This window comes from Abramis brama, assembly GCF_963993115.1.
Source record: "Abramis brama genome assembly, chromosome: 6".
Lineage (NCBI taxonomy): Eukaryota > Metazoa > Chordata > Actinopteri > Cypriniformes > Leuciscidae > Abramis > Abramis brama.
The window spans coordinates 33,701,581-33,722,076 of NC_139968.1; the positions used below are offsets into that span (position 1 = coordinate 33,701,581).

The 20,496-nt window shown below is 38.4% G+C and overlaps 2 protein-coding genes and 1 long non-coding RNA gene across 7 annotated transcripts in view; 1 reads left to right on the forward strand and 2 right to left on the reverse strand.

Annotated features, from left to right (window-relative positions):
- The window catches only part of LOC311085910 (SLAM family member 5-like), a gene marked incomplete at both ends in the record, with an annotated part of 30,166 nt that extends 22,126 nt beyond the window's left edge, over positions 1-8,040 (reverse strand). The window contains 2 exons of the mRNA XM_084118528.1: positions 7,081-7,398; positions 8,016-8,040. Coding sequence (XP_083974654.1) covers positions 7,081-7,398; positions 8,016-8,040 — 343 coding nt within the window. The remainder of the gene's footprint in view (positions 1-7,080; positions 7,399-8,015) is intronic.
- A 1,476-nt stretch (positions 8,041-9,516) lies between these two features.
- On the forward strand, positions 9,517-15,909 carry LOC311084751 (uncharacterized protein). 5 transcript variants are annotated; one of them, XM_084117004.1, is made up of 6 exons: positions 9,517-9,694; positions 10,018-10,103; positions 10,867-11,202; positions 14,810-15,160; positions 15,428-15,499; positions 15,663-15,909. In XM_084117004.1, exons 1-6 carry the CDS (start codon positions 9,684-9,686, stop codon positions 15,707-15,709), a joined length of 903 nt encoding a protein of 300 aa, XP_083973130.1. In that variant the 5' UTR covers positions 9,517-9,683; the 3' UTR covers positions 15,710-15,909. The 5 variants fall into 5 exon arrangements, with proteins under 5 accessions (XP_083973130.1, XP_083973131.1, XP_083973133.1 ...); XM_084117005.1 differs by having other exon boundaries at positions 15,455-15,499; XM_084117007.1 differs by having other exon boundaries at positions 10,056-10,103.
- Positions 15,910-19,541: 3,632 nt separating this feature from the next.
- Positions 19,542-20,493, reverse strand: LOC311084768. The gene is made up of 3 exons (XR_014606596.1): positions 20,386-20,493; positions 20,218-20,306; positions 19,542-19,689 (listed from the first exon to the last, which is right to left on the reverse strand). It is a non-coding gene; the product is annotated as an uncharacterized lncRNA (long non-coding RNA).
- Between the last annotated feature and the right edge of the window lie 3 nt (positions 20,494-20,496).

The window sequence follows — 20,496 nt, forward strand, 5'->3', positions numbered from 1 at the left end:
TAGAGTCGTTGGCCATAAAAAGATCAGTGACAGCCCTGAGTTGTCTCTGTCTCATTTCATTTCATTTCATTTCATTTATTATACAGGAAAATTTAAAAGCAACAATTTAGTTACAATAAACGGGCCTGACTCAGTTTAAAAACTGGTTTACAGCAGGTTCCTGTTCTGCAGCAACATAAAACAATGATCACAATTTCAGCACATTTACACAGAACATTATTATTGACTAGACAGATACAAACAAATATAACATTAAATACGGAAAAACAAGACTAAAAACAATACATGAACAATCAAAGTGTCTCTGTGGAGAGTGTGAAAAGCATTGCAAGCATACATAAAGGTTGTACAATGACAAATAGTTGATTTAGCCACTTCCGTACAACTTGCCAAGTCAGTGATAGACAGAAATCAAATGGTCTTCAGGTGACGTGCCTACTGCTCCGTTCATATGTGCCTTTAGTTTGACCTATCCTGGACACAGAGCTGCGGTAGCACCAGCATCCTCATAGTCTACTAAAATAATGATTTCAGAAAACTTCAGAATAAATCAAGATGTAACATTTATTTGTCAGGTAAAAATGTCTCATGCCAATTACACAAGTAAATGATTAAAAGCCAATTCAGAAATAATAAATACATGACATCATTTACTCAAAGATGACTCTAAAAGTAAGCAATGTATTCCTGACAGAGACACACAGTGGTGTGTCAGGGCTTTCCAACAGGAAAACACTAAAACATCACTGTATGTACCAGGGGTCCTGGTAAAGGTTCCCAAAGACTGCTCTGACACCTAGCTTTAAATACCCAGACCAGAACAAAAGGGTTATACCAATATTGTTTAGAGTTGTTTTGGGTCAAGTCATGTCCCCCAGGGGGTAACACCTGGTTTCGGGAGATATCTTGAAGAGACATCACCCAGAGAGGAGAACAGGTCTCCTAAGTTCTCAATCTTTCTCATTAAACCAATGACTGCAATGAAATTAAGACCATTTTACCAATCGCACTGAGACACTTAAAATGATACCAAAAATGAAAAGGAAAAACAATAGATTCACAAGATACATCATGTGTGATATATAGACATTCTTAGTGAACTTTCAGTGACTTGAGGAGGGAGAGGGGGGATGAGTTGGATCAAAAAAGGAGACAAGGAGATAAGTTTGGGCAGGACAAGGTTCTGTGCTCTGTCTTTGCTCTCTTCTGTCCAGGGTGCATTTTATTTTTATTTTTTTATATTTTTACAGGGTGAGTTTTGTCTTAGCAGGAAAATCAGTCCTTACAATGCAAAGTGCAGGAGTAAACCAGGGAGATGTTTGCTTAGAAGGTACAAGTCTACTTTTAAGGAGGGCATGTATCAAGGGCATTGGAAATTGAGCTATTATATTTGGCAAGTATATCAATAGAGCTAGCATGTTCAATAATGTCAGAAAGGTGAGTTTGTAAAGATGTGGAGAACAGTAATGGATTCACAGAGTTGAGGTTACGATAAATTATTATGGATTTTAGCCAAGGGCGAGGAAAAGGCAATCCAGAGTTTAGTTCAATGTGGTGATCAGAGAGTCCATTTGGAGAACCAAGCACAGGACCTTTATGTAAACCAGCAGTACAAACCAAGTCAAGTGTGTGACCTTTTGAGTAGTGCTGAGACAAAAAAAAAAAAAGAAAAAAAAGATGCATTGCGATTCTTAGATCGATTCTGAGATTTTCCATAAAATAATGTTTCAGTATGTTCGTAAAGGTTGAAGCAAATTACAAGGGCGTTCGCAGTGAGCTGTGTTTATATTAAAAATTAACCTAAAGTGCCATCTACTGATAAAAACTAAGCTCAGAATAGTTTCAAGAGAGAGAATCGTGATGCACACTGAAAATATCAGAATCGATCTACAAATCGTGATGCATCGTTTTTTTTTTTTTTTTTTTTTTTCATAAGTTCGTATTCCGCATAATCTGTACACTCTCAGACAAAAAAAGGTACAAAAGCTGTCACTGGCACAGTGCCCTTCAAAAGGGTTCTAATATGTACCATTTAGGTACAAATATGTACAGTTTTGGTACCAATATGAACCTTTGAGGGACTAATATGCACTGTTTACGTACAAAGGTGTACCTTTTGAAAAGGTACCGCCACAGTGACAGCTTTTGTACCTTTTTTTCTGAGAGTGAATCGACATGTATATTGAAATCACCAAGTAATAAAATAGAAGAGGACAAATCACAGGAAAGGGTTGTAAGAAAGGGTTGTAAGATTCCACTCCAAACTATATTTTAGAATGAGCTCATCCCCAAAATGGCTTAATTATCATAGAGATAAAAGAAAGTCAAGTTATATTGTTTCTTCACCATTTGGGTTGATCACATCCTGAGCAAATGGTCATTATCAATTGTAAAATGGGAATGGGTGTAGGAAACAGAGCACCTTCTCAGACAATGGGGTGTCACAACTTCATTAACATACAGACCACAGCTGTTCATTTACATTAAGAGTGGTAAAACTGTAACAGGATAAAAGGTTTGAGATTTGGATGTTCTGGGTTCATTCTGACGCCGGTGAACCCAAGGTGCTTTGTGTACCTTGCCACTGCTATGCTGTAATAAACTTCATTTTTTGAGATCTTCGACATCCACATCATTTTCACATCATCTTCCTGTTTTTCTACAATTCCTGCAGATCCAGAAGATCACGACCACAGCAGCAATCATCAGAGATCCAGCAGAGATCAACACTATGTACAATAAAGGTAGGCCTTGATCTGTAATGGACAAAATGAACCATTAGTGTGAGTGAATCTGTCCGTCTGATCTACAACAAACACTACCAAACATAAACACTAATAACATGAAAGAACAGTTTGATTAATAAACACATATCTCATCAGAGCTGTGGTACCTGCACATGTGTGACAGAGTGTGTTGATGTCCAGATGTGTGGTCTGGTTGCTGATGGGATTGTTCAGCACACAGCTGTAGGTGTTTTTATCCTGATATTCCACCTCCAGAGGTAGAGAGAGACTGATGCTGAGATCACACACACTGATGCTGGACAATACACTGATTCCTTTGTACCAGGAGAGAGTCGCATCACTCACATTCAACACTGATGAACACACCAATGAACAATTCTGGTGTGATGATGATGATGATGATGAACATTGTGCAGAGTTACTGCTGATGACAGGAACAGGCAGACGAGCTGGAAAACATGAGAGAATTAGAGGAATAAGGATGAATCTACACAACAATTATTTTCGGTGTAGTGTGTTTATAGTCAGACTTTTCTGCGGGTTTGGGGCTGGTTATGATTGATTGAAATGGCCTTAAACAATTACTAAATTAACTGCAAAATATTACATTTTATTTCATGAGTTTTGACAATGCATGTTTGTGAGAATGTGATATGGCTTAGGGTATGTTAACATGACAACGATGTACTAAAGAAACGTTGTCAAAATGATATCTGTTCACATCCTGTTTATTGCACTTTACGGCCAAAACACACCCATTACTCATTAAAGGGGTCATATAATGCCATTTTTGTACAAGCTAATATGATTCTTTAGGGTCTAAATTAAAAGTTTGTAATAAAAATTCTCATTAGTATTGTAAGAAAACACTCATTTTACCTGGTCAAAAACAGCTGTTTTCAGCACGCCGTTTAAGTGAATGTGTCTTTAAATGATAATGAGCTTTGCTCACCCCGCCCCTCTGTTCTGTGCGTACACCGTTTGTAACACAATAACACACTAACCATAACGCGTTGTTCATTATAAACGTGGGATTATGAATTATATTGAGAACGTCGTACATAGAAAACATGCCGTAATGTACCCTGAGTGTAAAAATAGCTGCATTCATCGTGAAGCGTTCAAGCAATTTGCAAAGATTAATATAAAGATTAATATAAAGATTAATAAAACGTTAGACTCACTTCAGTTCTTCTGGAGGTGCAGCAGGAACACGAATAGTTGATACCGATCCTTTTTTCAGGAGCAGATTCTTAGCAAAACCAGCTTTATATTGACCGTCGTTTGTAAAGCAGTCTGGTGTGTGAAATGATTTGCGCAAACATGACAGCATTGACGTTGATCGTGGGGAATATTCCCTTCGAAAACAAACTCAGCCACTGCGTCTTCAGCTGTACGGATTTAGGAACATAAACATGACTGCTGTGTTCGTTATTGCACCCAAGAACAGAACACCACAATCGCTTAGACGCCATTCTGCTCAGTGCTCCAGCTATCAACAATGACCGTGCCGGTCCGCGCGGACTTCGATTGACAGCTCGCTCACGAGCAAGGGCGGGTCTGTGTTGAAACGCTCCTGTCAATCAACAATCGTGGGAGGGGCGTCGATTTTGTGACCTCACAAAATCGAACAGCTTGATTTGAGATGGGGGGAAACATATAAGAAGATTAAAAAAAAACACTGGATGGATTTCTATCATTTTATGATGGTTGTGTACAGGCAATGCCAACACACATTTCAGTACAATCAACTTGTAAAAGTGCATGTACCATTATATGACCCCTTTAAGAGAATAGAGTCGACCCTTCTAGACCATGCACTGGGCACGCAGACCATCTCTCTCTCTCTCTCTCTCTCTCTCTCTCTCTCTCTCTCTCTCTCTCTCTCTCTCTCTCTCTCAGTGCAGACCTCGATGAACCACGCCACCCTCGCCACAGCATTGTTTTCAAAACCTTGCATGTTGAAAAATGTTTTCAAAAGCTTCTGTTTTCAGGCCCCTAAAACGCTGTTGTTGTGTAAATGAATGGCCGAAACACTTAAAAAAGTTGAGAGTGGTGTAGTGTAAATATACCCTAAATACAAACCATACAATAACAGCTGTTGTGATCCAGTAAGAATAAAAGTATTTTGTCTGATGCACTGCATGTTTCAGAGTAAAGCATTGTGTTCATTTTCAGATTCGATTTACAGTAAATGGTACTCTGCAAGTGTGGTGTGTGTGTTTGAGTCAGTTTTTTTTTTTTTTTTTTTTTTTTTTGTCTTTAACTGATGCCTAGTGAGAGTTGCCTTTGTAAGAATTGAGAAATGCCGGACAGTCTGGAGTGGGGAGCACACAGACCCTGAGAGGACAAAGGACCTCTCTGGAAATTACCATTTGAACTAGCCCTCATGCACCATTGAGACGAAAGTCTCACCTCCGAATCATCTTCATCTACATTTCTTTCCCTCTCCCCTCTCCCCTCACCCCCTCTCTCTCTCAGATGATCACCTGAATTCACCCAAGAAAATGTATAGTTTAATGTGAATGATTATCACAGAGTATTTTTCATGTTTGGTATCATTTAAAATGTCACAGTGTGACTGGTACAAATGTCTCTTTCCAAATAAGTAAAACAAAAGGTAATAAGGTTTTTAAGAGTTTATGGATAATTGACTTACAAAGGAAGGTGGTCTCTCAAGCAAATGGTCACCCACCCCCATGAATGTGCGACCACTGCATGCAAATTTCTTTTGTTAGTACATGTTTCCTTGTGGAAGGTTTGTGTATATAAGGAGATGCAGCAGAGAGTTCTGGGCTTTTTCTGCACTTCAGATCGGCCCGTGAGGCTGGGAGTGAGATCTCTCAGCCTCACGTATTTCTTAAAGTTGGGTTTGCATCTTCTCTCTAATCCAGAGCATTTGATGTTTTGTATCGATTATCTTTGAATTGATTATGAAATTGGCATGATACATTTACCTGACATAATAAATTGTTACATTTGATTATTCTAACTGACTTTGACATTATTTTCATTGAAGAGTTAAACGGAATAGTCAAACATTAGCTCACTTTTAGTGAGGCACAGATATTATTAAAACCTTTCATTTATGGAGTCAGATAAAATAAACGAGTAAATATGTGATTAATATATTACAAATTTAACCAACCAATACTTTGCATGAGTGAGGACAGAACACGTGAGACCTTCCCCATGTATTGGCGAACCGGCAGATTGGACCAATATAGCGGGCCTTACACCTTCATCTTAAACTAACATGGCTAAACATTTCAATATGCAATAAAATTAAGGGAAGATCCAGAGTTCATTACAAGTTAAGCTCAATCAATAACGTTTTTGGTGCATATAGGTGATTACCACCAAAAATAATGATGACTTGCCACTTTTTTCTCTAACAAAAAAGAAGAATGAAGGTTACAGTGAGCTGCTTAAAATGGAAGTCAATGGGGTCAATCTGTGAGACTGTAAAGTTATGTTAACTTTGTCACTTGTCATCACAACAACATGAAAAATTATGATATAAACATTTTACAGCTCAAATAAAACACTAGTTTTAACATAAGAATTCAATTAGCTTCATATTTCAGCTTTAAAAACCTTTAAAAAACACCTAGTTTACTTCCGTTGTAAGCACGTCGCTATAACCTTGATTTTTAAACCTTCCTTTACGAGTCTAAATTATTTTTGAGGTAATTAACCTTAAACCATAAATGCTGTTGATTGAGCTTGTACTGAACACAAAATATTATTGTTATTTTGTAATCATACAATTTAATTGCTCTTAACCTGAATTATTTGAGTAAGCTCATTCTAACACAACTTAAAATGATCATGATAACACAACTATATTTTAAGTAGTAGAAATTTGGCTGGATTTAACCAGCTAATTCAAAAAATGCTACCTAGCTAATTGGTGACACAATGCTTTGATAGCATTTGCATAGCCCCCATAGCATGTTTATTAAAACAAACATTACATAAACTCTTCTAAACTAGCATTAATCTGGCACGAAACATTAAATAACACTTAATTTGAGCATTTACTCTCTCTTTTAAGTGTCATGGCAGAGCATGCTGGCAAATAGAAATCCCAGCCCAGTTTCAGTTCAATTTAAGTTCGTCTAAATTAAAAGAGACAAGTTCATAAAACTCAAAACAATGAAACAATTTAACTTACTCAAAATGTATCAGTTTTGTGAACTCAAAAGAAAAAGAAAGTTCTAAATACTCATGAAAGCTTATCTGATTGAACTAATTTGTATAATTTAACTAATTAATTATTTTGAGCATTAGTGTTACAGTGTGAACATTTCAACAAATGATATCTACTCACCATAGACAGAAACACTAAATATTTTTGATGACCACTTAACTCTAGTTATCTCCAGTTGATAATCTCCAGCATGTTCAGTTGTGGTGTTTGTGATGGTCAGAGATCCAGTTTGATGATCCAGCTTCAGTCTGTCTCTGAATCTCCCATCAGGACCATCATAAGTGAAGAAAATTCCAGATTTTCTGCTGATTTCAGCTATATGAACACTTTTAGCTCCAAATCTCCACAGTATGTCATCGTCTTCATGTATTTCAATAAGATCAGAGTTTAGAGTGACAGAATCTCCCTCCGTCACTGACACTGAATCACCAAACACGCCTGAACATAAACAGATTTTACAGTTTGTAACCTTTAACAACCGCAAAGACAGATGAGTAAATTCTGCTACACACTTTCAATATTTTTATATTTTTATATTTGGCTTATTATAACATTGAAAAGATACATGAATCCAAAGTAGATCTCACAATAATATCTGTGAATTTGCAAATAAATCCTCTGACTAATTTGAATAGTATAGCACCATCTTATTATCTCTACAATGGTAATAAATGAAACCGTAAAAATGCATTTATAACTCACCAATCCGACAACACAAACAGACCAAAACAAGCATGTGAAACATCTTCTTCAGTAGTAGATCTAATAAGACTGGTAACACTGAACCTGACGTGTGAAGTGAAGAATACTCTCACGTTTCCAGAGTTTCATCAGTTGGCGTGCACGTGAACTGGTGAAACTCTGGAAACGTGGGAGGATTATTCACTTCACTCATCAGGTTGTGTGGTCTGATTGGTGAGCTATATATATATATATATACTGTATATAGCCTATAGCTATCTGCCATCTCTTCCTGAGGTGTGACACAAAATGAAAATGAAACCTGGTCGGTTTTCGTCAAAAAAATCAGTTTTGTCCTGTGGGTAGACAATTACCTTCCTTGTGCATGCGAATAGCCATTTCTTTCATCTGTGTTTAGTTTGCAGGGCAAGAGCTTCTTCCTGTCTTGATGTAATGAACCTCACAGTCTGATATCCCTCCTGCACAGAACAGCTTTACAGTCAACTAAACAAATATGTTTAAAAAACTGTCAAATAAGAAATAGGCTATTTCTGATTGCCAAGGTAGCATTCATTGATTTTATTCAGAATTTTTCATTTAAATACATTAAGTTATTCTTTTTAGCTGTCATTGCTTTAGCTTACATTTAAACCACAGTGTTGCCTTATCATTTAGTAATCTTTCTAAACGCATAGTGTTATAATTCGGTAGAGATTGTAGAGAATGTAATGGCTGGTTACTTCAATGCTGTAACAGATGTAAAAAAATAATAATAAAAAAAACATGCTAGAGAAAATTAAAATTGTTTTTCATTTCATTAATAGGAAATTTACCGTTTGTTTTAAATTTTTTATTCATTCCTGTGGCTCAAATCATTTGAGCTTCCTATGTGAGAATTACTGGCCCCGTCCCAAATAGCACACCTCACATGTAATTGCAATCTTGTAGACTTCAGTAGTTGCTCACTGATCTATTGCCCTGTCCCAAATGACACACTTCATGTGGACTTTAGTTCTCGTGGACTCAAATTGCGAGTGCTCGCTGAGTCTACGAGTCCATAGGCCGTCCCATTCGGCATTTTACCGCTCTGATGTGTGCTCAGCAGCGCCCCCTTTGTACCCTTGAAGCGGTCTTCCGCGAAGCCCGCATAGATGCAGGCTCCACACACTTTAACTACCCAGGAATCCTTGCGAAAGGCCAATCAGACAACAGATGTGAGGAGATTTCACGCACGGATAATTGTTGACATGGCTGAGAAGAAAATATTACGGTTTTTATGACCTAGATGTACATTTTACCAGTTGTTACCTACAGTTTATGCACACATTATGGTCATCGAGCAGTGGTTGATGTCTCAAGCATAATAATAGCGCGGATCGGATGTCACAGGGCTTTACTGAGTCATGTCTAAACATAGTATGCATATTGAAACCTGTAAATTCATCTGAAACGCATGCACATTTTCATTATGTGTCAAAATTGTAGTCTTAGTTCAAATGGAACATTATGTATTATTATGTACAACTGTATACATCATTTAAATAAGCATGATGTATCTTGTCTAATGCCCAGGTGGCATGCATAATATCAAAATATAGAACTGTAAAATTAGGCTGTGTGACGTCGGAGCGCAAATATGTGATTTCTCCTGTCCAACAACAACCAGACTGTTATTTCCGGCGTGACGATCGAGTCTGTCCCAAAAATACCTCTCAATGCGCCCTCATGAACTCGTGCCAAGGGCCCTATAGGTCTGCACTATGACGTCACCAAAGTGTGGACTCTGAGGAAGAGAGAGAGAGAGAGAGAGAGAGAGAGCCTGTGTGTGTGTGTCGGCCGCGCGCGCGCTCGCTCGCTCACCGCCTTCAAACAACACGAGCGCTGTATTGCTCTCTCTCCCTCGCGCATATCAAAATCAGCTGACACGACAGTGAAAGGTCGGAAGAACGATTGTGTTTGTCTTCATAAAATGCTATGTAGGACACTGTTTTGTATGATGACCAATAGAGAATAGTACAGCAGATATTTCATCGAGGATCCATATGATTACACGGTAGGCTACTGTATGTCTAATGGGCTAAATATGGTTAATATCTAAATATAACTTTATATAATTTCACAACAACATATTTCACTCAGTCTCCTGTATAACCTATGGTGAATATAACTATTCTACTAAAGGTCATATCATTACTTGTCATCTGATCCAACTATGTGTATTATTAATTGTTTAATTCACAAAAACAAATAGTTTTCTGTAGGCTGAGTGAAAAGGTGAAGCCCAACTGAATATCTACAGATATTTTAATCCGTAGTGCAGATCTACACTGTAACGTTTATATTTAAATTAACACCCCACCCCACCCCACCCCATAGGAGTCTTTTGCCACATAATCTGCTTTCGTTTTTCGGAGAAGTGATGAACCTCTTCATTTTCGTACCAGTGTGGGTTTTCCATCTTGGTAAGTCATAGGCTAGTATTATTGTTGTTGTTGTTGACGCTTAGAATTTGGGATGACACACAGTTTTGATTTTAATTGATCGATTGATGATTTCTGCGTCGGGGCGGGGTTCGCGTCTTTTTAACGGCCAAGTCAAAATATCTCTTACATGAATGCATGCTTGGCATTCATAAAACCTTGTTGTCCATAAGTTATTGAAGGCATTTTCGTTGTAAAAATATTTTATTCTATCCCAACTTCTGACTCATTATTTTCCATATCAAATATGGTTTTGAAAAATGCTGGATCAAACACAAACACTTGCTGTTCCCTCTTTTTTCTTGTTTTTAATCATTGCCTAAACGGGAACAATACAATGAGACATATTCATTCAAAGTATAAATACAAAATAACTAAATTAAAATATAATTAAATAAAACAGTGCCAATAACAAAGTTATAAAAGACAAAAGGAAAAGGGTGCCACTTTATACTTTGCAGTGCCCGATTTCTAAGTCATAGTTCATCACATGCTGTGTTGTGTTCAGTGTTGAAACTGAACCCTTGTGACTTTGTTTTTCAAATATGTGATGTAATAGCTCATGATTGAGCATAATTGATTGTAATTCATTTTTTTAAAACCTTTGTCTATAAGGATCGAAATTTGTCTTTGGCCAAGGATCACACAAACACATTACCCATTACATACATCATAAAAAAAATGTTCTATAAACATGTCCTATATATATTTTGAAGTGATTTATAATGAACTGTTATTTCTTCAGGTGCATCGGGTGTTTATACAGACAGAGAGTCAGTGTTTGTGATGGAGGGAGATTCAGTCACTCTAAACACTAATGTTAAAACAAACCAACAAGAAAAGGTTAAATGGTTTTTTAATAACACCCGCATCGCTCAAATCACTGAATATCTCAATAAGACCTGTACAGATGTTCAGTGTAATGAAGGTACTGAGAGATTCAGAGACAGACTGAAGCTGGATCATCAGACTGGATTTCTGACCATCACAAACATCACAAACACACACTCTGGAGAATATAAACTACAGATCATCGGCAGCAACACCATCAGTGAAACGATCTTTAGTATGACTGTGCATGGTGAGTCATTTATTAAAGGGATACTCCACTTTTTTTGGAAATAGGCTCATGTAGCCTTCGCCTGAGTATTGACTGTGTACCACTCCCTCTGCTTCTACTTTAATTTCCTGTTTGAGAGATTGTGTGTTTGCACTTTGCGAAGTATTGCCAGTTCATCTGCCTTACCGAGTGTTTCCATTGTTTTCTGCCTCGTGTATGATTCTGCCTGATTTTCTGATTCATGCCTGTTGGATTACCCCTCTGTTCTGGTAGCCTATTTTGGACTGATGACTGTGTTTGGACCTTTTGCCTGTCTACTCATCTCTGCCTTTTGGATTACCCTTTTGTATGTCGCTAGATTGGACTGCTATTGTGATTTTGACCCATTGCCTGGCTTAACGTTTCTGTCTCTAAAACCTGCTGCTAATAAACATCCACAAATGGATTCTAATACCGCCTCAGCCTCGTCGTTACAGCTCATTTTACAACTCCCCCAGAGTTAAACAGTTGAGTCTTACCGTTTTCGAATCCATTCAGCCGATCTCCGGGTCTGGCGGTACCACTTTTAGCATAGCTTAGCATAAATCATTGAATCGGACAGGACCATTAGCATCTCTCTCAAAAAAATGACCAAGAGTTTGGATATTTTTCCTATTTAAAACTTGACTCTTCTGTAGTTACATTGTGTACCAAGACCGACGGAAAATATAAAGTTGTGATTTTCTAGGCTGATATGGCTATTAACTATACTCTCATTCCTGCGTAATTATCAAGAAACTTTGCTGCCATACCATGAGTGCAGCAGGCATAATGATGCATAATGACGCAGCGCCTGAAAATAGGTCTAATAGGTTAGACAAACTTAGTCCCGGTCACGTTGGAAGTTACCGAGCTGGGGACTATTTTATGTGCACAAACACATAACCTATATTTATATACATAAAACAGTTATGTACGGTCGAACGATGTATTAATTAACTTCAGATTGGACTGTGTTGGTAATAGGCACTTACTTAACGTTAAGATATTTTGTGCCTCTAACAAGTGCTTTGAAGATCTTCTTTCTGATCTGTATGGTGCGTGGAAAACACTTGAGTTTTGCCACAGACTTGTCCCAGTGTCTAGAACGCAACTGAATGCTTTTTCAAGTGTCTCCATACTTGAAAAACTGTTGAAAACTACTTTTAAACTATCCTGGTAATCCAGAGTTCTCGCGAGAGCACAAGTTGAATTTGCTCAGCGAGTTACTCTGGTGTCGAGTAATGATGCTCATTAAATATGCCCCTCGATCTGAGCTGCACCAATCACATCGAGTTATCTGATATAGACGGGCCAGAGGTGAGCTAAACAGAAGACGACAGCGCTGTGACGTCAAAGTCATTAGTAAACATTGCAAGATTGCTATGGATGAACACCATTTGTTTGAAACGGCTTTGGCCGCCACAATGAACGAGTTAGACTTGGCTTTTTTATCTAAAACAGGAACAGAAGACGCCGCTCGAATCGTTCCTTTGCAAGAAGGACGTTTTTGCTGTTTTGCCGACCGGATACGGTAAGAGTATAATCTACCAGTTAGCTCCGCTGGTAGCTGGGGTTTATTGTTGTGATTGGTCGTAGTGTTATCCAAATGTGTGCAGTGAGATTTTCAAATGCACGCTTGGTGCCGCCCCTCCAGCTGGCCGATTTTCATTAGTCGACGCCAGACCATTAATCTTTTAGATTTAGGTCTGGATTTCCAGGCTACTTTTAAACAGGAAATGACTAAATATTTACGTATATTTACAGCGGGTCTATTCTATTTGTATTACCTGAGGTAATTTTTCCGGACCTTTTTACTGAAGGTAAAAGTCACCGTAATATTTACTGACATTGTCTGTAATGATTACTGAGATGGCACACTCGGATGGGGCTAAAATCACTTAGAAGCTCTGGTAATTGTTACTTTACCCCTCCTGTCCATGTTAAACTAGACCCGTCCGAATAGGACTTTAGTCATGTGATCCTGCCGTGTGTTCCCCATGTGATTGTGTCATGTTGTCGTTGGTTCATTGTTTCATTGTGCACAAGTCTCCCTTGTCTTTAATGTTTAATGATGCAGCCCTTCAGGACATTTTTGGCATGGTTTAGATTAACACCTTGCTAATCTAATGCCAGATAATACCTATCACTTGACTCTGGTTAAATACATTCACTTTGCACTCCTATTAAGTGGTTCCTCGTTTACTGTGGGAATTGTGGATGAGGGGCTCCACAGTCCTGCAGTGCACACCACAGCCAGCCTGCCAAAGCCTGAGTGCCTCCGTTTGTAAGGTCATGTCCATGTTCTTGTTTTGAGTTTCATGCCACGCCATGCCTTTGTTTTATATTTGATCATGTTTGGGAAATAAACTGCACTTGAGTTCTACAACTTGCCTCAGTGGACCAACCGTTTCAGAATACTTGACCGAATATGAACCTAGCAGTTCGCCTCCTCCGACTTCGTCAAGGAAATCAGGCCATCAAGGATTATGTCAAGGATTTTCTTGAACTTTCTCACCTTGTTGATTTTAATGATGTTGCGCTCAAGGACATTTTTAGAGTGGGTCTCAACCGAGTCTCTTCATATCATGCCCGCCAAGCCAGAGCTTCTTCACGTCATGCCTACCCAGCCTGAGCTGTCTTCGGACAAGATGTTTTGTGTTCCAAGTCTTAGTCCTGTTCCCCTGCATGGGCCTGGTCCTCCATCCCGCACCCAAGACCGCCACTGCTCCACCACCCTCCTGAACTTTTGATGTCTTGTTTTGGTTTTATGTTGGGCCTCGGGAGCCACCCATAGAGGGGGGATATGTCACATCTTGTTTTGGTTCATGTTTCATGTCATTCATGTTTCATGTCTTGGCATGTGATTCCCTGTGTTAGTCATGTGATCCTGCCATGTGTTCCTCATGTGATTGTGTCATGTTTTCATTGGTTCATTGTGCACAGGTCTCCCTTTTCTTGTCATTAGTCTTGTGTGTATTTAAGCCCTCGTGTTTGCCATGTGTCCAGTATTGTTTGGTAAGGTCATGTCCATGTTCTTGTTTTGAGTGCCATGCCATGCCTTTGTTTTATGATTGATCATGTTTGGGAAATAAACCGAACTTGGGTTCTACAACTTGCTTCCAGTGGACTAAGGGCCCTTTCACACCTACCTTGTTTGGTCCGGATTTGTGGACTTTTCAGTTTGATCCAAATCAAAATTACAGATGTGAAACCTTCCCCGGACCACAGTCTGGACCAAACAGACGAAATTTGGTCCGACGAAAAGAGGTAGTCTCGGTCCTCAATCAAACTGAACAAAGGTTTGGTTCATTTCTAGAGTGAAAGCATTTTCTGTATGGTTCGGTTCCCGCATTGCCTAAACAACTGAAGAAGAATGTATGTGCAGATCTGTCAGTCCAAAGTCACACTTTCAGGTGTGAAAACGCCCTAACTGTTACAGTTCCTCATTTTCTTGAGTGTAAATGCCCTCAGTTCAATGTCCAGTATTGTCTTTCCACTCCTAAGTTCCATGTTCTCACCATTATCTTTGTTTAGTTTGTTAATAAACTTCTGTAGTTTATAACAGAAAAAAATAAATAAAATCTGATTATGTTAATTTGTGCTTCAGATGTTCGTGGTGGAGAGACGAATACCAAGTCAGTTAAGGAGGGAGAATCTGTCACTTTTGATCCTGGTGTAATAAAAAACCCAAATGATGTAATTACGTGGTATTTTAATGAAGCTCGTATTGCTGAAATCACTGGAGATCAGAGTAAGATCTGTACAGATGTTCAGTGTAAAGAGAGATTCAGAGACAGACTGAAGCTGGATCATCAGACTGGATCTCTGACCATCACAAACACCAGAATCACAGACTCTGGACTCTATAAACTACAAATTATCATCAACAACAGCATCATCCGCCGTCTGCACAGCATCAGCATTATCAGTGAAAAGATCCTTAATGGGACTGTCACTAGTGAGTATCATTCAGTTCATTTTCCCTTGAGCAGGTAATTCAATGTTTTAGTTTTTATTGTGGCCTGTCTGAAAACGAACAATGCATAATATCAGTTAGTTTTTACATGAGCACTGTTTTAGGGGATAAAACACAAGATGGCGCCATTTATCTTTTCACTCGATACTATAGCTGATGAAGGTGGACATATCAGTCAAAAATAGCTTACCTGAAAAATCAATTGTCGATCTTTAGTAATAATGAATACCTTTTTGTTTTTAATTACAGATTGGATTGTGTATTTTCTTGCTATAGGAGGAGCATGTGTTGGTGTTCTGCTGGTGGTTGTAGGTGTAATTGGTGAGAATTCCTGGTTCAGACACTGCATTCAAACTTATTGCATCATTGTAGGAAAAAAAGGACAGTGTGATTCAGTTTATCAGATTCATTATTGTCTGTGTGTAACTGGAACATCGATCCTGTACATTTCTTTTTACTTTGTGAATCTGTTTTCTTCTTACAGGAGAGTGGCATAAAAAACTTGCCTGCGGATGTTCTCTCGCTAAATAGTCAAACAACTGGCCTTTAATTGCACAGAGGAACATAAAGTATCATTTACAGTATACTCGATCAATAATTGTAATTTTCATTGTGAAAGACTGTAAAAATGTGACAAGAAAACCCTGTTAATTGGTTAGTTCCATTAATAGAGCTTAGCTAACTGTACATTTCATGTAATTTTATAGTAAAATGTTACCATTTTGGAAGTAAAATGATCAAATCATCTTATAATTTACATGAAAAGCTATGAAGTGACGTTCCCTGAATTCCCTGCTTGACACCTCACATTTAAATGTGAGGTGTCAAGCAGGGAATTCAGGGAACGTCACTTCATAGCTTTTCATGTAAATTATAAGATGATTTGATATAAAAAACAATATAAAAAAAAAGAAAAACAATATAAAAATAAACAATTATTTAACTGAATAACCATGGTTATTCAGTTAAATAATTGTTTATTTTTATATTGTTTTTCTTATTTTATATTATTTATGTAGCCTATACATTATGGGTTTATGGTACAGCTTATGTTGTTAAATGAATGGTCATAGCATTATTTATTGTTTTGTGTTATGAAATTTTTTTGTGTTCTTATGTATGACACTGTGTGCACTTTACATACACTGCTCAAAAAAATAAAGGGAACACTTTTTAATCAGAGAATAGCATCAAGTCAGTTAAACTCCTGGGATATTGATCTGGTCAGTTTAGTAACAGAGGGGGTTGGTAATCAATTTCAACTGCTTTAGTGTTAATGAAATTAACAGCAGGTGCACTAGATGGGCAACAGTGAGACAACCCCCAAAACAGGAATGGTTTTACAGGTGGAGGCCACTGACATTTTTCCCTACTCATCTTTTCAGACTGTTTTTCACCAGTTTTGCATTTGGCTAGGGTCAGTGTCACTACTGGTAGCATGAGGCGATACCTGGACCCTACAGAGGTTGTGCAGGCAGTCCAGCTCCTTCAGGATGGCTCATCAATACGTGCCATTGCCAGAAGGTTTGCTGTGTCTCCCAGCACAGTCTCAAGAGCATGGAGGAGATTCCAGGAAGAGAGACAGCTACTCTAGGAGAGCTGGACAGGGCCGTAGAAGGTCCTTAACCCATCAGCAGGACCGGTATCTGCTCCTTTGTGCGAGGAGGAACATGATGAGCACTGCCAGAACCCTACAAAATGACCTCCAGCAGGCCACTGGTGTGAATGTCTCTGACCAAACAATCAGAAACAGACTTCATGAGGGTGGCCTGAGGGCCCGACGTCTTCTAGTGGGCCCTGTGCTCACTGCCCAGCACCAGGGAGCTCGATTGGCATTTCCCATTGAACACCAGAATTGGCAGGTCCGCCACTGGTGCCCTGTGGTTTTCACAAATGAGAGCAGGTTCACCCTGAGCACGTGACAGACAGGAAAGGGTCTGGAGAAGCCGTGGAGAATGTTATGCTGCCTGTAACATCGTTCAGCATGACCGGTTTGGTGGTGGGTCAGTGAGGGTCTGGGGAGGCATATCTATGGAGGGACGCACAGACCTCTGCAGGCTAGACAATGGCACCCTGACTGCCATTAGGTATCGGGATGAAATCCTTGGATCCATTGTCAGACCCTATGCTGGTGCAGTGGGTCCTGGGTTCCTCCTGGTGCACAACAATGCCCGGCCTCATGTGGCGAGAGCATGCAGGCAGTTCCTGGAGGATGAAGGAATGATACCATTGAAGGGCCACCACGCTCACCTGACCTACATCCAATAGAACACCTCTGGGACATTGTGTTTCGGTCCATCTGACATCACCTGGTTGCACCTCAGACTGTCCAGGAGCTCAGTGATGCGCTGGTCCAGATCTGGGAGGAAATACCCCAGGACACCATCCGTCGTCTCAGTAGGAGCATGTCCCGACGTTGTCAGGCATGCATACAAGCACGTGGGGGCCATACAAACTACTGAGAACCATTTTGAGTTGCTGCAATGAAATTTCAGCAAAATTGACAAGCCTGCTGCATCATTTTTTCACTTAGATTTCCGGGGTATCTTTGAATTCAATCCTCTGTAGGTTGATTATTTTCATTTCCATCAAACGATGTGGCATCCTTTCGTTCATAACACATTACCCAGTCCATATTAGTATAGATATCCAGCATGATATTTTTCCCCATTGAGATCTGATGTGTTTTCAAAGTGTTCCTTTAATTTTTTTGAGCAGTGTATATAAGTATTTACCTCAGCGTGTGCAAAACTGCTTTTGATGAACTATTATTAATCATGTTGCACACGTGTTATTTGTCAGTATATTAGTATCAATATATTTGTCAGTTTGTTATATGTCAGTATGTTAAATGTAAAACAAATGCTATAGCAGCATGGCCTTGTTAATTCAAGGGTTAAATTGTGCAATGTTCAGCTTTTTCTGTTATTGTTTATATTTTTCTTGTATTTTTGAAACACACCCATCCATTTTTACCCTGTATTCAAGCTGGTGAACCCTTTGAGCACCCCCTAGTGCACACACACACACACACACACACACACACACACACACACACACACACACACACACACACACACACACACACACACTATTATAAAGTGTCGTTGAGATCAGGGTCTGTCTTTTTTATTTATGTACAGAAATTAAGTGTAGCCTACACTGTATTCTTGTTGTTGGAAATACATATTGGAAAAAAAAACAGATCCACATTGTTAATTTTTCCATACAGTTTTTTTTTTTTTTTTTACATATAACCTGAACAATATAAAAATGTTAAAGTGCTGCTTTGTCTCTCATACCGGGATGCTTTTCTTTTACAGGACATGAATGTGTTGTCAGAGCAAAGCTTTCCTCAAAAGTGTATGCACTTCTTTATTCTATAATCAGTTACATTGTAATGTTTATTATAATAACAGCATTGAAGACAGAGTTTTGAACCCTCATTATTGGTGTATTAAGATTTGGTCAAATTGTGTGCTCACACACTTTCACAACCAGCAAAGCATGTGTTTACTTATCTGTCGATCCACACTGACTTTTATACTACCTACTTGGGATACTTACCAGTTAGGATCCCGTCTTTGATTATCTTCAATCATCTTCAGTCTCCTGCCATCCAGTTTGCATCAGTCAACACACACAACAATAATAACTTTTTCTCTCCGCTAAGTGTTTGCTGCTATTAAATGAACTTACCTGCCAATAAACACCCTTTGTGGAAGTTACCTTTGTGCTGTATTCTTCTGTTTGCTGACAGGTTGAAAGCTAAAACTTGACATAAACGGTAAACTTGTCAAATCTGATTGGTTGATTAAAATGTTGTTCCAGGATCAGCAAAGATGCTGATCCAGGAACATGGTCAGTGCTTTTCTGTGTTGACGCATTGAAAGCCAAACCAAAGTTTCAAAAACGAAATGGGCAACAAAAGTGACGCGAGCAAGCATATGTACTTGCACACATATTAAATTTAAGTTTTCACTTACAAAAAATACATGACATTTGCACATTCATAAAGTAAAGTTTCAAATTAAATAATTGTTTGATTTGAGAGAATGTATTATCTGTCAGAGATTATGATGGATGGAGTCATTATTGCAAGGCAGTAAGTAAACTGAGTTTCACATTAGCAGAAATGGAAAAAGCCCTTCAACTGCAGGCTGTTGTCACACCTCTGTCATGCCCTCTCAAATGCACGTCAACCACAAAAGTTCAATAATAGGCCGGCACTCTTATGCACATACTGTTTGTTTAAGCTACAAATCAAACCACATGTCTATATAGAAGGGAACCAGACCACAACAGGTTTTTACTCAAGACTCTCAAACTGAGTTGGTTTTTACAAAATATCACATAGCCTATGTTCATTTTTAGATTTTATTTTCAACAATCCCAAAACTTGTCCAATGCTTATGAAGATCAAAGTTCACATACTAAATCCAAACGCCAAATGAGTTTCATCATCTTATGCAGACAACCGCATACTCTGTGTGATTCTCCTCTCTAGCAGTCTGTAAAAGAACATCACAAGATACAAAAATAGAATGACATTTTCTAATTAAAAAGTAATTTAATTAAATATAAATTATTATTATTATTATTATTATTATTATTATTATTATTTTCTTAAATGCATAGTTCAGATTCAGATGCATTAACAGCAGCAAGTGAGATCTACCAGGCTAAAATGAACACTGTGCCAAAATATTGTGTATATTGCACCAATGAAATTGCCCCAAACACTATGCAGTTTGATTGGACAGACAAACTACTGATATCAACAACATCCTCTTCCATTTTAAAAATCAATTTATTTTGCTACCATAATGCTATGCTAACTGTATTATTTGCATCCATTTCCCCTGCTATTTGCTATCAGAACAGACTTACCAGTTGAGAACCACTGATCTACTGAACCCATCAGAGCAGAAGACTAAAAACTCTAGTGTCTTTACTAATATGTATATATTATGTGTGTGTGTGTGTGTGTGTCAGATCATATAAAGCACAAAAAAACATTGCAATAAAAATGAACTCACTCGTTTCTGTGCATTTCGTTTGTAAAATGTTGGATTAGCATAAGTGATCTCTTCATTATCTCTATTCGGAACTCTTTCATCGTCAACGACTATAACAAAATAAAAATTCCATCAAAAACAAAACATCCAATTTCCAATTCTGTCTTATAAGCAGAAGTTAACACTTGCCTTCTCGGTCAGTTTTCTTGCAGATCCAGAAGATCCCGACTGCTGCAACAATCGTCAGAGATCCAGCAGAAATCAACACTATCAGAGACACTGAGACTGGAGGAACTGAAG

Excerpts from the sequence above, each read along its gene's own strand:
- LOC311084751 (XM_084117004.1), top strand. Across the intron at positions 10,104-10,866 it reads AGTGTGGGTTTTCCATCTTG|GTGCATCGGGTGTTTATACA; the intron begins GTAAGTCATAGG and ends TTATTTCTTCAG. Across the intron at positions 15,161-15,427 it reads CCTTAATGGGACTGTCACTA|ATTGGATTGTGTATTTTCTT; the intron begins GTGAGTATCATT and ends TTTTAATTACAG.